The 14,369-nt window shown below is 48.3% G+C and overlaps 1 protein-coding gene across 1 annotated transcript in view; it reads right to left on the bottom strand.

The window, feature by feature from the left end:
• Positions 1 to 1,616: 1,616 nt before the first annotated feature.
• The window catches only part of BPI (bactericidal permeability increasing protein), a 34,825-nt gene continuing 22,072 nt past the window's right edge, over positions 1,617 to 14,369 (bottom strand). The window contains exons 10-15 of the mRNA XM_015149035.3: positions 13,000 to 13,167; positions 11,756 to 11,823; positions 8,193 to 8,235; positions 4,823 to 4,886; positions 3,639 to 3,715; positions 1,617 to 2,164 (exon numbers count right to left, since the gene is read on the bottom strand). Of these exons, the coding sequence (XP_015004521.3) occupies positions 2,126 to 2,164; positions 3,639 to 3,715; positions 4,823 to 4,886; positions 8,193 to 8,235; positions 11,756 to 11,823; positions 13,000 to 13,167 (459 nt within the window). The 3' untranslated portion in view covers positions 1,617 to 2,125. The remainder of the gene's footprint in view (positions 2,165 to 3,638; positions 3,716 to 4,822; positions 4,887 to 8,192; positions 8,236 to 11,755; positions 11,824 to 12,999; positions 13,168 to 14,369) is intronic.

The following is a 14,369-nucleotide window of genomic DNA, read 5'->3' as shown; positions in this document are numbered from 1 at the left end:
CAGGGGAGTGGAAAAAGATGCATCCTCCTGGTGGACAAATTAGAGAAAGACTTTTGTTTCCTCAACCTGGTACCTTTTTACAGTGTACAACCTATGCCACGGAGCAAAGAAGTTCTGCTTTAAACATGCCAACTCCCCCAGAACAGACAAGATTTTGACATCTGGGAGGAGCGAAAAGAGCGTGGGCTCTGACGTGTGGGTATAGATTAGGTGGGAATTCCAGTTCTGCCACCTGCTGGCTGTGTGATCAGGGAAGGGTAACTCAATTTAAAACATTTGAACAGTTGGGCTCGGTGGCTCACCCCTGTAATCCCAGCACTTTGGGAGACCAAGGCAGGTAGATCAGTTGAGGCCAGGAGTTCGAGACCTGCCCAGCCAACATGATGAAACCCCATCTCTACTAAAAATACAAAAATTAGCCAGGCATGATGGCACATGCCTGTAGTCCCAGCTACTCAGGAGTCTGAGGCAGGAGAATCACTTGAACCTGGGAGACAGAGGTTGCAGTGAGTTGAGATCGCACCACTGCACTCGAGCCTGGGCAACAGAGCAAGACTCTGTCTCAAAAACAGCAGCCAAAAAGGTTTGAGCAATTCCCATCTTGGGGGATGAAGAATGCTATCAGGATTCAATTAGATCATTTATGCCTTTTGCTTGACTCCTGAGAGTGTTTGATCAATGGTCCCCTCTTCTTCTGTGGCCCTAGAGCCTTTACCTCCATTTAACAGAGAATCAGTGATGTCAGCAGAATTGTGTACATTTTTCTTTATAAATAAAATAAATACCCTTTATCTGCTTTTGCTCGCTATGAATGCTTCTCTTCAGTTTTACCATCACCAACCTGGTTGAAGCTTGAATAACAACATATTCCTAATTTGTGCCCATTCCTTGCACTCTTGTCCTTCTGATGCTTTCAGAAGTCACAATAAAACATTTTAAAAACTAAATCTGGTCATGTGGTCCCCCACTCCACCATCTGCATCAAACTCCTCCAGTGTGTTGTCACTCATCCTTCTGGTCTCAGAGCAAATGTCAGCAGCATAGAAAGGACTTCCAGGACTCCTCAATCAATTTGAAGTACAATCCATAAAACCCCATCTAATGGGCTGAGATAGCCCCCTCTGATGTCCCATGGCAGGAAATGGCCCAAAGCCCCCAAGGAAACTCCCCAGAATTCCAAAGACAGTCTGGACTGGTGATCTGGCTTCCACACCAGGGCTGGGAGAGTCACGGGGAAGTGCTAATTGCACCCAAATATGTGACTGAAGCAGAAAACCCTAATGGCCTCTGTCACCTGGCCTAGTGTTCTGCTTTTGGGGACAATGGCTGGGCAGGAGAACATGGATGAAGTGGGGGTCATCACCATGGAGCCCAAGAGTGGGGCAGGGAACGCGGGCTGTGCAGGTTAGCTGTTCAACAGCGACACTGTGTGGTGGTGACGGGAGCAACAGTCCTAGTGGACGGGTGACTACACAGGACAATGGGCTGTGCAGAATGACCGGTCAACAGCGACACCATGTGGTAATGGAAAGAACAACAGCATAGTGGACTGATCCATTCTCCAGACCCTCTCTGTGTGACATTAGGAATTTGGACTAAGAAAATCCCAAGGACAGTTGGAACAATGAGACTTTCTGTTAATGGAGGCTGTGGGGACTCAATAGATTAATTACAGAAATAAAAAGAGATGATTGTATCTGTGCTGTAAACTGGCACTGCCGGCCACATTGGTTACAGCCAATGAATAATAAATAAATGAACATAAAACAAGAAACAATACCAGCACACAGAATTCACAGGAAAAAAAAAAAAAAAAAAACCAGAAGGTTTTTTTCATGAAGCACAAATGGAAATTTCTTGGTTACAATCGAAACACGATTCCTGGAGGAAATATCTCTGCAGCCTTAGCCCTTGAAAGAAGCTCATAATCCCTAAAATACACACCATGCACTTTTCCAACGAATAAAGTTTCCTCGTGTTTAGATCATCTCTGAATCTGAGTCGAAGAAGTTTGCAAGGGGCTCTTGGTTAAGATCTGGAGAGGATTCCCTAGGGAAAGGCAGCCAGTGCCCCACAGCCCATCAGGAACAGGTGCGGCTGACAGCCCCTGGTACCCCTGGCGCCTTCATTTATAGACAACATCTGCACCGAACAGCAGGAAGTTCTAGGGAGAGATGAGAATGTCGTCACCAGTTAAGATGCACCCCTTGTTTGTGAGTGTGCAGCTGCTGGAGTTTTAAGAAGGACATTTTGGGAGCCTGCCTATTGGGAAGGAGAAAGGTAGGGCCAGTGGGGGTCACTCAGTGTCTCGCCACCTGGATCTACACATCAACAGCTGCCAACACCTGCGAATCTGTCAGCAGCTTCCCTGGAAGCTGCCTCCTTCTCAGACACGGAGACCCCCCCAGGCTGTTTTAGAGGCCTTCATTTGTCAGCCCTGCCTCATGGCAGCTCAAGGGAGTGCTTGTTACAATCAAGGCTGCAAAACCACTTCTCTCTGCTCCTTTGTGCCCTTCACTCAGGATTTTTAGAAATGAAGAAATTAAATTGTGCCATGGGTCATTTTTTTAAAAAAGCATGAACTTGGTATAAGGTGGGGAACATGCGGTATGTGTTTCCTCTGCACTCTTGGCTATTTTTCTACAGTCTCTCAGCCCCATTAATTAGCTCCCTGGTCTGAAGAATTGAGGATTGATGGACTGGACATTGGGGGAAAGGGAGAGGGCGGGATCTGGGTGATGCAAGGCTACCCAAGAGGGCCACAAGTTATCAGGAAAGCCTTTGACCAAGGTAACAAATGCAACACTGGGTGATGGTTTCGCTACAGAGGTGACAGCTTTGTGGGGACATGCTGGGTTTAAGAGGCCTCAGGGTGGAGACATTGAGGGAGCCTGCAAATGCACAAGCTGAGAGTTTGGAAAAAATAAAGACTGGAAGCATGTCTGGGACGCTGGGTGGCACACACATGGCAGCTAAGCCTGAAGAGGTTGACGAGAGTGATGAAGGCCAGCCACTGGTGGGGGAAGAGAAGAGGCCTGGGGAGGGGTCCTGGAGATCTCCAGCTTGCAGAGAAGGGGTGGGAGAACAAGCAGAGGAGGTGGCAGGTGGACAACCAGGAGCTAGGGGAGTGCTGGCGACTAAGAGAAGAAAGCATGCCCAGGAAAGGCATCGTGTCAAATGCAGATGGAGATAGGCCTGGGTGAAAGCCACGAGGGAACCTTCTGTGCTGTGTCTAAATCTGCCAGACATTGACCACATGTTACACCCCACAGTGCCTAGTATGATGCTGGGTGCAAAAGGCATGCAACATGTATTTGTTAAATATTTAAATGCACCTTATAAAAGAGGTTCTTTGGCCAATAAATGTATTTCATTTTTGCCGAGTGTAGCGTGGGAACGATGCAGCAATGGTTCAAAGCTAGGAACCTGGCTTTGAATCTGGACTTCATTTAACACTGTGTGGCTCTTCTGAAACTTGGTCTGTCTTCTCTGTTTTTTAACAGCACCCACCTCCCAGGGTTGTTGTAAGGGTAGAAGGCACTTGACACAGGGCTTGGCATGCAGGAAGCATTGCGGCCATGGGCTGCTGTTGGTCACTATCATTAGGGGAGATGTGTGGAAAAGACCCTGGGACTCACCTGGTGAGGCTGAAGCACCATGTTGTAGAGCTGGACTCTGGCGGGCGTCGGGAGAGGGAAGCCTTTCTGTAGTTTCTCTGTGACAGAGACCAATGGTGAGGACCAGCAGAAAAGAAAGAGAAGGGCAGAGGAGGAGGGAAGGCCAGAGAGCCTGGGTAGAAAGCCTCCCTGAACTGGCACGCTTGGCCCTAGGTAGGGACTGGCATGGGCGTACATGCCTGAAAGGAAGGCTGCCCCGGAGTCTGTACTTCTCACCCGTTGTCCATCAGCCCCAAGTCTACCTCTAGGACCTGAGTGGACTCTGTCCCCACGACGGCCCTCCTGAGGGTGCAGCACCACTGGTGTACACTAAACCAAAAATCTGCTGCTTGCAATGGTGTGGACAGAGCGTGGTGTGTAATTAGGGGTATTTAATGCATGTGTGCATGAAACTCCTCAACGTTAAGGATAAAGCCAGAGGCGGACAGTGGCCAGGGCTTGTGCCCCACATACCGCCACATTCTGACATGGAACTCTGGAGAAATCTAAATTAGAACGTGGCCTCCCAGGTCATTACAAAGCTACATTTGTCAAGGTAGGAGGACAGATCCCAGGACTGATGTATCGTATTTCATATGATAATTTGTTGGATTAATCGGTAAGTTCTAAATATCCTAGTTACAGGTTATATGGGCCTCTATTTGTACTTTTGCCCCTTGCTCTCAAAGATCAGGGGCAGGCCTGCCTGAAGTTTTTACCAGCGTGGTGATCTAAGCTCTGGGAGGGGTTATCAGGGCACCCCCTCATCCTTCTTCCAGAGTTGGAAAAAGACCCTGGGCTTTGTCTTTACAGCTGGGATCAAACTCATGCCCCACCCCTTGTCTGCTCTGTGACCTAAGTCACTAAATCATTCTGTTCTTCCACTTCCTCCCATAAAAGTTGGAGATGTTAATAATCCTTCATCTCATGGGGGTTTTGGAAGGACAAATTCATGCAATAATGAATCAACCCATGTGTAGTAAGTCAACCCATGTGAGTTCCCTTTTTGTTCCATCCGTTTCTGGGTCAGATGCCATTTGAGGTTCACTGGACATCACCACTGCCCAGCCCTCACACCTGGGGCCAGGTATTAGGTGGCTGTAGGTAATCAACCCCACCCTCTTCCCCCATGACTAAAAATGAATGGTTTCTTCAAGGTTCCTTACCGTTAACCCTGGGCAGCACAAAAGTGGGTACAATGTAGTTCATGATAGCCTGCAGCAATTCAACCTGGAAATCAGAGGAAGGATGGGAGGATGGTCCTGCATCGCCAGGACCCTGCGGGACCAGCAGTCCTCATCTCCCCACCTCTGTCACCCTCCTTTCCCCTAGCGCTGCTCAGCAACCGCACAGCTGGGAAAACTGCTGAGAGGTGGACGCAAGTGATATGTGAACACTTGGCAGCCCAGTCAAGGTCATGGAAGTGCTTTCTTTTGCTCCGATGGTTCCAGATGTAAAGCATGTTCTCAACTGTAAGGTGCAAGGCCTTACAACTCACGACAATGATGAGGAAGGTCATCAGAGAGTATTCAAATGGGAAAAGCTCGGCTTAAAAAATGTGTCCTCTCAGACACTGCAGTAAGAGGGCAAATCGAATCAACCTCTTCGAGGGCTATTTGGCGCAATGTTCATCAAAAGCCTATGTGTGCCTGGTTGGGCTCGGTGGTTCATGTCTGTAACCCCAGTGCTTTGCGAGGCTGAGGCGAGTAGATCACTTGAGACCAGGAGGAGTTCAAGACCAACCTGGGCAACATAACAAGACCCCTGTGTGCCTTTTGGGCTAGCAAAGATTCCTCCAAGGGATTTATCCTAAGGAAATAACGTAGGGTGTAGGAAAAAATGTGGATGCAAGAATGTTGACCAAAGCAACAAATGTATCCAAAACAATACATTAAAAGCAACCTCCATGTCCAACAATAGGGGAATCACTTGGTGGAAAATGGTAATACTTTAATAGAAGGAAATATTATGCAACTGTTAAGAATGATATTGCAGAAATGTAAGTATCAACACAGAGATAACCATGATATGTTTTTGAGTGAGGAAAACCAGGCTATAGAAATCACATCATTTCATTTTTTAATTAAATAGGCATAGCAAAAGGTCAGGAAGCATATACTCCAAATTATTAACTAAGTGATGAAAATATGCGTGGTTTTTATTTTCTTTCTTTTCCAAATCTGTAGGTTCTGATTGCCCTATAGTGCCTATGTTTTGCTTTGGCAATAATAAAAAAATTTAAAAATACTGTAAAACCCTCAAGAGGCTTGCCTGTAGTTGTGACATTTACAACTTCTAAATATACACATTTTTGTTTCTGGAACAATCGAGTCTCCTTTCCTGGTCTGTTATTCCCTGGCCTCACCAAATGCCGTGCCCTCCTTCCTATGAATCCTGGGAACTTTAAATTTCTATTTTCTACAGAAGTAGAAATTATTTATGGACTTAGTCAAGCCACCAAGAGAGCCTTGGAACCACTAAGTCCATGAAAATACAGTGAGGTTGCATTTGGTCCTTCCATTTTGGAATCTCATTCGGTGGAAATGGCTGGCTGGATTTTTATCGGATTTAAAGGGGACACTGGGATGGTATGACTTTGGGGTTGGGGGGCTTACAAGGCACTCACTTGGTGGGGAACTTGGGGGCATCTCGGGAATTTAAGGAAATGTTCTCCAGAGCAGCAGAAACTGGGATTCAACCAGAGGCCAGCAGGAGATTCAGGTCAATGTAGCAAGACCCTGGACAGGATCAGCAGACTGCAGCTTCTGATGTTAGACACAGGGCAGGCACTCTGTGTGGCTGGTGTTGAACAATGTGGGCGACTACTTACTGCTAACAGGGGCAACTCGTCATCAATGCCCCTCGTGAGGGCAGCAGGGGCAAATCTACCTAATGACGAGCAGTGATTCCTGGGCAGGGGAACCACCGACGTGAGCTGGGTTTCTCCCTGCTCCTCCCTCTCCTACCAGCCCTTTCTCCATGTCACTACGTAGCTCTGCCATTTATCCAGCTGCTCCACCCAAAACCCTGGAAGTCACCTGGACAATCCTTTCCCTCACCACACAGCCATGAGGGAGGCTTCTGTGCTGTGTCTAAATCTGCCAGACATGGACCACATGTTATACCCCACTGTGCCTAGTATGATGCTGGGTGCAGAAGAAGGTGTGCGACTGATATGCGTTAAATATTTAAATACACCTTATAAAAGAGGCTCACATCTCTCGCTAAGTTCTGTCTAAATCTACTTCCAAAATATGTCTCCAATCCACCATCTTTCTCTTCTTCCTGGTTGAGTCCCCACCCCCAGCATCTCACGTAGACAAACACACCAGCCTCCCACTGACTCCCTTGTCTGTAATCCATCCCCCCACCCCAGCCAGGGGAAGCTCTTACAAAGGTATAACTCCACCCACAGCACTCCCTGTGGTGAACAGTGCACTGGCTCCTCACTGCCTGTGCAATACAACAATCTCCCCTCCCCTCATCCAGCCCGGAAAGCCCTGAATGAGCCAGCCTATGCCTGCCCCTCTGGCCACATCTCTTCCAATGCCCCCTACTTGCTCTGCTGCAGACACACAGGCTCCCTTCATTCCCCAAACATGCCAAGCTTGTCCCCACCACAGGGTTCCTTCTCCTCCTTCAGTCCAAACATCACCTCCTCGGAGAGGCCCTCCCTGATCACATCCTCTGACTTCATTCTCCACCACCACTTTCCACCCATCCCTGCTTTGGTTTTTATAGCTTTGATTGGGACTGAAATGATTTCTCTCTCTCTCTCTTTTTTTTGACAGGATCTTACTCTGTCCCCCAGGCTGGGGTGCAGTGTAGCATGATCTTAGCTTGTGTAACCTGGAAATCCCAGGCTGAAGCCATCCTCCTGCCTCAGACTCCCAGGTATCTGGGACTACAGGTGCATGGCACCACACCCACTTAATTTTTATTTTCTATAAGAGATGGGGTCTTGCTATGTTGTCCAGGCTGGTCTTGAAGTCCTAGCCTCAAGCAATCCTCCTGCTTTGGCCTCCCAAAGTGCTGGAATTATGGACGTGAGCCACTGTGCCTGGCCTTTCATTTCTTATTGTGCTGTGTTCCTGCTGCCATGTAAGGCTCTGAGAAGGCATCACTTCCCCGTCTTGTGCATCAGCCTACTCCGCACTTGGAGCAGTACTTGGCACATAATAGGTGCTCGATAAAGTAATTCATTTGTTTATCCAACAAATATTTGTTGAGCAGATTTTCTCTACCAGATTGTGCATGTTTAATCCCATTTAAACCATTCTACACTTACCTAGGTGGGAAGGTCTGGCGTTCAGAAAAGGGAAGTGACTTGCCCAAGGCCTCACAGTTAGTAGGCACGGAGCAGGGATTCTGGCTCAGATCCCTCTGCCCACCAAGCTTCTCGAATCATTAATTCACAACCAAATTAAATGCAAATGAGCCAGTAGCTTCTTAAATAATGCTACGAGCCTATGGCATGTCCCTCTCCCCACCACCAGGTCAGGAGGAGGAAGAAGCCACCAAGGGCCTCAGACTCACCGGGAACGGGCCAATATTTGAGTGCTTCAGTTCCAGGACCAGCCTGTGAGAGGGGGAGGGGGGACTGAGACCACCAGATGCCCGACTAGCGTGAGAACCCAGTTTCTAGAGAGGAGAGACCCACTCTGGTGGACACTGCCCGGTTTTCCCATCCAGTATCCACTCCCCTTCCACCGTCACAGCCCCCCAATGTTTCCTTCGGAGAATTCACACAGTCCCTGCATTGTTAGTGCTGTTGACCCCACACTGAGCTCTGGGCCATGCTGGCCAAAGGGCATAGTCCACCTCTCCTGCCACAGTCATTGCTGCAAGAATGTACCTCTGACCTATGCTGGCCCAGTGCAAGTCAGTCCCAGGACTTCTGCTGGGAATACTGGGAATGAGGTAATCTCTTTTCTCTGGGAAAATAAGGAAACTCCTGGTGACTATTTTGCTGCCACTTGGTGACAGCCTGCTGGGCAGTGAAGCCAGCACAGAGGATAGCAAAGCCAAGAGAGGGAGACAGATTCCTAAGGATATCATTTGAGCACTGGGTTTTTCCTTGCCTGAAAACCTTGGATTTTTCAGTTATCTGAGCCAATATAGTATTTTTCCTTTATGGCCTTTATGACATTTTTAACAGTGATCTCAGAGGAAGCGGGGAACATATGGCTGTTTATTGAAACCCAACCTTTCATTAGCTGTGTTGGGTGCTTTATCCCACTGAATCCCAGTAATATTACAAGAGGCAAGGGCCATTACATCCATTTTTACATATGATGAAACTGACACTCAGAGGTCAAGCAATGGTCCCAGGTCACACAGCTAACAATCAGCAAAGCAGGGTTTCTTTTTTGTTTTCTTCTTTAAGATGGGGTCTCACTAGCTCAGGCTAGAGTGTAGTCACGGCTGCACTGCACAGCAAAATCACAGCTCACTGCAGCCTCGACCCCCCCCGGGCTCAGGTGATCCTCCCACCTCAGCCTCCCAACTAGCTGGGATTACAGGTGTATGCCACCACATCCAGCTAATTAAAAAAAATTTTTTTGTAGAGACGGGGTCTCACTATGTTGCCCAGGCTGTAATAAAGCAGAGTTTTGGCCAGGCACAGTGAATCATTCCTGTAATCCCACCACTTTGGGAAGCTGAGACAGGCAGATCACTTGAGGTGAGGAGTTCAAGACCAGCCTGGCCAACATGGGAAACGCTGTCTCTACCAAAAATACAAAAATTAGCCAGGTGTGGTGGTGTGTGCCTCTAGTCCCAGCTGCTCAGGAGGCTGAGGCAGGAGAATCGCTTGAACCCGGGAGGTGGGGGTTGCAGTGAGCTGAGATCATGTCACACTGCCCACCAGTCTGGGTGACAGAGCAAAACTCTGAAAGAAAGAAAGAAAGACAAAAGGAAGAAAGAAAGGAAGGAAGGAAGGAAGACAGAGAGAAAGAAAAGAAAGAGAGAAAGAAAGAAAGAAAAGAAAAAAGAAAGAAAAGAAAGAAAGAAAAGAAAAAAGAAAGAAAAGAAAGAAAGAAAGAGAAAGCAAGAAAGCAAGCAAGTAAGCAAGAAAGAAAGACAGCAGGGTTTCAAACAGGGCTCCTCGAAGGCAAAGCCCGGGTTGTCTCCAACACTGTACAAAGCTTGAAAACTTGCCCTTGCTCCTCAAGAGTCAGTCGCCCCAGGATTTCTGCTCCATGGACTCTCACACCCTATCCCCATCCCCTGCATATTCCAGAAAGCCTGTGCTCAGCCCACACCCAGCTGTATCCTCTCCAGCTCCTTTACTCGAGAGGCCCATGGGTGTTTCAGGAGAAATTAGATCTATACGTTTCTGAAGCAGTAACGCTTGTCAACACGATGCCAGGAGAAATGAGCTGCGCATAAACCTCTGGGGCCTGTCTCAAGGTGAAGAAGGACGGCTCGGTGCCAGGGAGAAGGCGGGACCGGGCAGGGATGTGGGTCAAGGCTGCGTGAAAACAGCGCAAACGTGAAGAGGCAGGTGTCAGGTCTCACTGCGGGGGGCCATCACATCTGCTTGCATACGGTGTTTCCTTCTCTCTGCCCCCTACTCCCTTCCTCTGTCTCTCTGAGTGTCTCCCTCTGTCTCTGCCTTTCCTTTTCTACATCTCTCCCCTCCCTTCCTTCGTGTCTGTCTCCTCTGAGTGTCACTCTCTGTATCTCTGTCTCTTTCTCTATGTCTCAACCTCCCTTTCTGTATTTCTTTACTTTAAAAAATTCATTTATTTATTTTGGGACAGGGACTTGCTCTGTTGCCCAGGCTAGAGTACAGTGGCTCGAACATGGCTCACTGCAGCCTCGACCTCCCAGTCTCAACTGATCCTCCCACCTCAGCCTCTCGAGTAGCTGGGACCCCAGGCATGCACCACCACACCTGGCTAATTAAAAAAATTTTTTTTGGTAGAGGCGAGGTCTCACTATGTTGCCCCGGCTAGTCTTGAACTCTTGGGCTCAGGTGATCCTCCCACCATGGCCTCCCAAAGTGCTGGGAGAGAGGCGTGAGCCACCTTGCCTGGCCTGTATTTCTCTCTGAGTTTCTGTTTCTCTTTCCCTCTTGCATATTGAGTGTTTATTCTGTCCCTAGAAGTGTTCTAAACACTTCAACACATATTAATACCTCATTTCAGCTCACAATGATGCTGTCGGCAAAGTAATTACTGGGCTTATTTTATTTTATTTTATTTTTTGAGACAGAGTCTCATGCTATCTCCTAGGCTGGAGTGTAGTGGCATGATCTTGGCTCACTGCAACCTCCGCCTCCCAGGTACAAGCCATTCTCCTGCCTCAGCCTCTCCAGTAGCTGGGATTACAGGCGCCCACCACCATGCCCAGCTAATTTTTGTATTTTTAGTAGAGACGGGGTTTCACCATGCTGGCCAGATTGGTCTCAAACTCCTGACCTCAGGTGATCCTCCCTCCCAAAGAGGTGGGATTACAGGCGTGAGCCACTGCGCCCGGCCTTACTGGGCTTATTTCACAGCCAGAGAACTGAAGTTGGCAGCATTTTGGAGCTTGCCAAGGTGAGCTGCACTTCAAACGCAGGCAGCCTCATGTCAGGGCCACACTCTTAACCACAAACTCCCCTGCCGGGACTCGAATCAGGGCCATGTGGATTCTAGAGTTTCCCAGCAGAGGATGGTGGTTAAAGTCCCGAGGATGGGGTGAGAAGAAGTTGAAGTGGGATTTTCTAGTTTCAAGGAAAGCCAGGGACATGGGGCAGCTGGATGCTGTTGTGGTTCAGTGGGGATCATCAGCTGATGCCTCCCAGACATGAGGACTGGCCATGTCCCAGAACACAGGACTGTCACTGCTAGAACTGGGACATTTGTAGGTAAGCTGAGATGGTTGGTCACCTACAATGTGTGACCTCGAGCAAATCACTTTTTCTCTGAGCATCAGTTTCATGGTGTGCCAAATGGGGATACTGTGGCCATTGCACACTCTTTGAGGTTTTAATGTGATGAACCAACAGGAAAGCAACAATGCAGTGCTTCTGTACATCACAGGGCCACTGCCATCCCATGGACACCAAAGACAGAGGGGGAGCCCCCTCCTCCCCTCACAGGCCCACTTACCTATCCACCTTGAGCTTTCCAACAAGCCTGTCGGACTTGGCGCCAACCTCCATGGAACCAGTCGTGCTCTGCCAAAACAACAACCCAGGGTGAAGTGCCCCGACCCAGGCGCCTGGCTGCAAGGCCTCCAAACCGAGAAGGGCCAGCTTCACAGCGGCTCCGCAGGGCAGCGCACACCGTGGGGTCAGGCCCGCAGAGCCGGAGGAGTGGGGACCCTTCCCTTGGCTTTGTGGCTGTTGAGTCCTAAACTCTCAGCCAAATTCCATTTTCTCTCTCTACTTCCAGGACCATTTCAGAGTTCTTGGGCCACTCTTGGAGGGGCTACATAAGGCAGACTTCAGGGCTGCAGTCCAGGCCAGCCCTGTTCTCACAATCCCTCATTCATTAATTCATTCAAAAAATAGGAGGAGGAAGTCCCGGGTTCCCACCTCAGCTGTTCTGTGCAGTCTGTGTGGCCTTGGATGACCCCGCAGGACCTATTCTGTGCGCAAAGTGGGAATAACAGGTCTCAGCTTGGGAGACCACGTGGACTTGCCTAAGGCCTCTAAGTGCTTCCTGGTGCAGAGAGTGTCTGAACCACACCCTCAGTGGCCGTACGGGTGCCATCAAATCTTTGTGGAGTGATGGAGTGATCAAAGGGATGAATGGATAAATCAACAATGGAGTGAAAACTGAGGCAAATGAAGGATTAAAAAATATGTGAATGAAAGAATAACAAAGATATGCATGAATGAATACATGATGGATGAATAAATGAACAAATATACAAATGAATGATCAATTGAACAAAGGCATAAGTAAATGAATAATTGAATAAATGAATGTGTGTGGGAATCAGAAAAGGCATATTTCAAGTCAACAATCTAATAAATAACTGAATGAATTAATAATTGAATGAATGAACAAATACACAAATGCATAATTGAATGACTAAAGATATAAGTGAATGAATTGGAAACAGTACACATATTTCACGCCAACATGGAATGAATAATTGAATGAATGAGAAATTGACCGAATGAATAATAGAATGAATAAGTAAACAAATGCACTAGTGAATGGCTGGGGGGATGAATACCTTCAGGAGCCGGCACCGTTGAGTACAGTGACTCAAGTCTCAGGCTCTGGAGTGACACAGTCCAGGTCTGAATCCAGACAGGATTCACATGATCTCCTGACTCCAAAGACAGTGCTCTTGGGACTGTCTGGGGCTCCTCATCTGTCCACACCCAGGAACAGCTTACCACGCCAATCAGGAAGAGGGAAGCCAGGGAGGAGTTGGGGAGGACAGCAAAGGTCTGGACGTCCACGGCAGGGTAGAAGGTAAGGCCGGTGGGCTGCACGGACAGGTGTGGTGGGGCAGAGGCTGAGACGTGGATCTCTATCTTCATGTTGGGAAACATCTTGGCCACCTGCAGCCCCCAGTGGAGACAACCAACGAAAGAAGGAGTTTCTGTTAAAATGTTTATGAATCCTATCTTGGCCTGCCCCTGCTTAAATACCTTCACTGTCTTCCCATTGCTCTTAGAATAAATCCTAAGATTGCACAGTCTGCCAGCTGGCACCCTGCCAGCCTTACCACATGTGCCTCTGCCTCTTGTCTTCCATCTTCAGCCACACGGAACTCTTTCTGTGCCTCAAACTCAACAAACTCTCTTGCCATCTAAAACCCTTTGCCCTCTCTGTTCCCCCTTGTTAGATGCTTTTCCTTGCATTCTTCTCTCTCGGCTCTTTCCCTTCCTTCAGGTCTCTGCAGATGTTACTTTCTCAGACAGCAGTAGCGGCTTCAAGGGGGAACTAAGGAGGGCATTGGTGACCTTCTTCCCGTCTCTCTTAGTCTCTGATCTTCCCCCAGTTAAACCCACAGTCTGAGTAAAAATAAAGTGATTGTTATGCAAAGAAGGTTCAAGACAACACTCCTGGATACCCCTGCCGGCCGCACCTCTCCCCCCAACCAGAGCTTCTCTGTGTAGAAATTTATGGGGTTTTACCACCAGAGATGCTGCTATGAACAGAATGTTTGTGTTCCCCCAAATTCATATGTCGAAACCCTAATTCCCAGTGTGGCTTCATTTGGAGAAGGGCCTCTAAGGAAGTAACTGAGGTTAAGTGAGTTCATAATGGTAGGTCAGGCCCTGATCCGATAGAATTAGTGTCCTTATAAGAAGAGACACCAGAGAGCTCTCTCCCACCCACTGCCATGCATGCATTGAGAAAAGGCCCTGTGAGGACACAGCAAGAAGGAGGCAGTCTACAAGCCAGAAAGAGAGCCCTCACTAGAAACCAAATCTGCTGACACCTTAACCTTGAACTTCCAGTCTCGAGAGCTATGAGAAATAAATTCTGTTATTTATGCCACCTGGTTTGTGGCATTTTGTTATGGCAGCCTGAGCAGAAAAAGACAGAGGCCCTCCTTGACCACCTTGTCTAAAGTAACCTCATCCACCTGTTGGCTTCACTGGTAACAGTCCACATTATTTTTGTTATTGTTTTGGGTGTCTGGATGATATTTTTCTCTCTCTACTGGTCTGGGAGCTTCAGGAGGGTAGGGAGGTGGCCTGTTTTGTTGGGTTCCCAGCACAGGGCCCCAGGCACATGGTGGGCATTCAATAGA

Source organism: Macaca mulatta, chromosome 10 (genome assembly GCF_049350105.2).
Source record: "Macaca mulatta isolate MMU2019108-1 chromosome 10, T2T-MMU8v2.0, whole genome shotgun sequence".
Classification (NCBI taxonomy): Eukaryota; Metazoa; Chordata; class Mammalia; order Primates; family Cercopithecidae; genus Macaca; species Macaca mulatta.
Note: the sequence above shows the minus strand (reverse complement) of the source record. Positions and strands in the feature narration are given on the sequence as shown.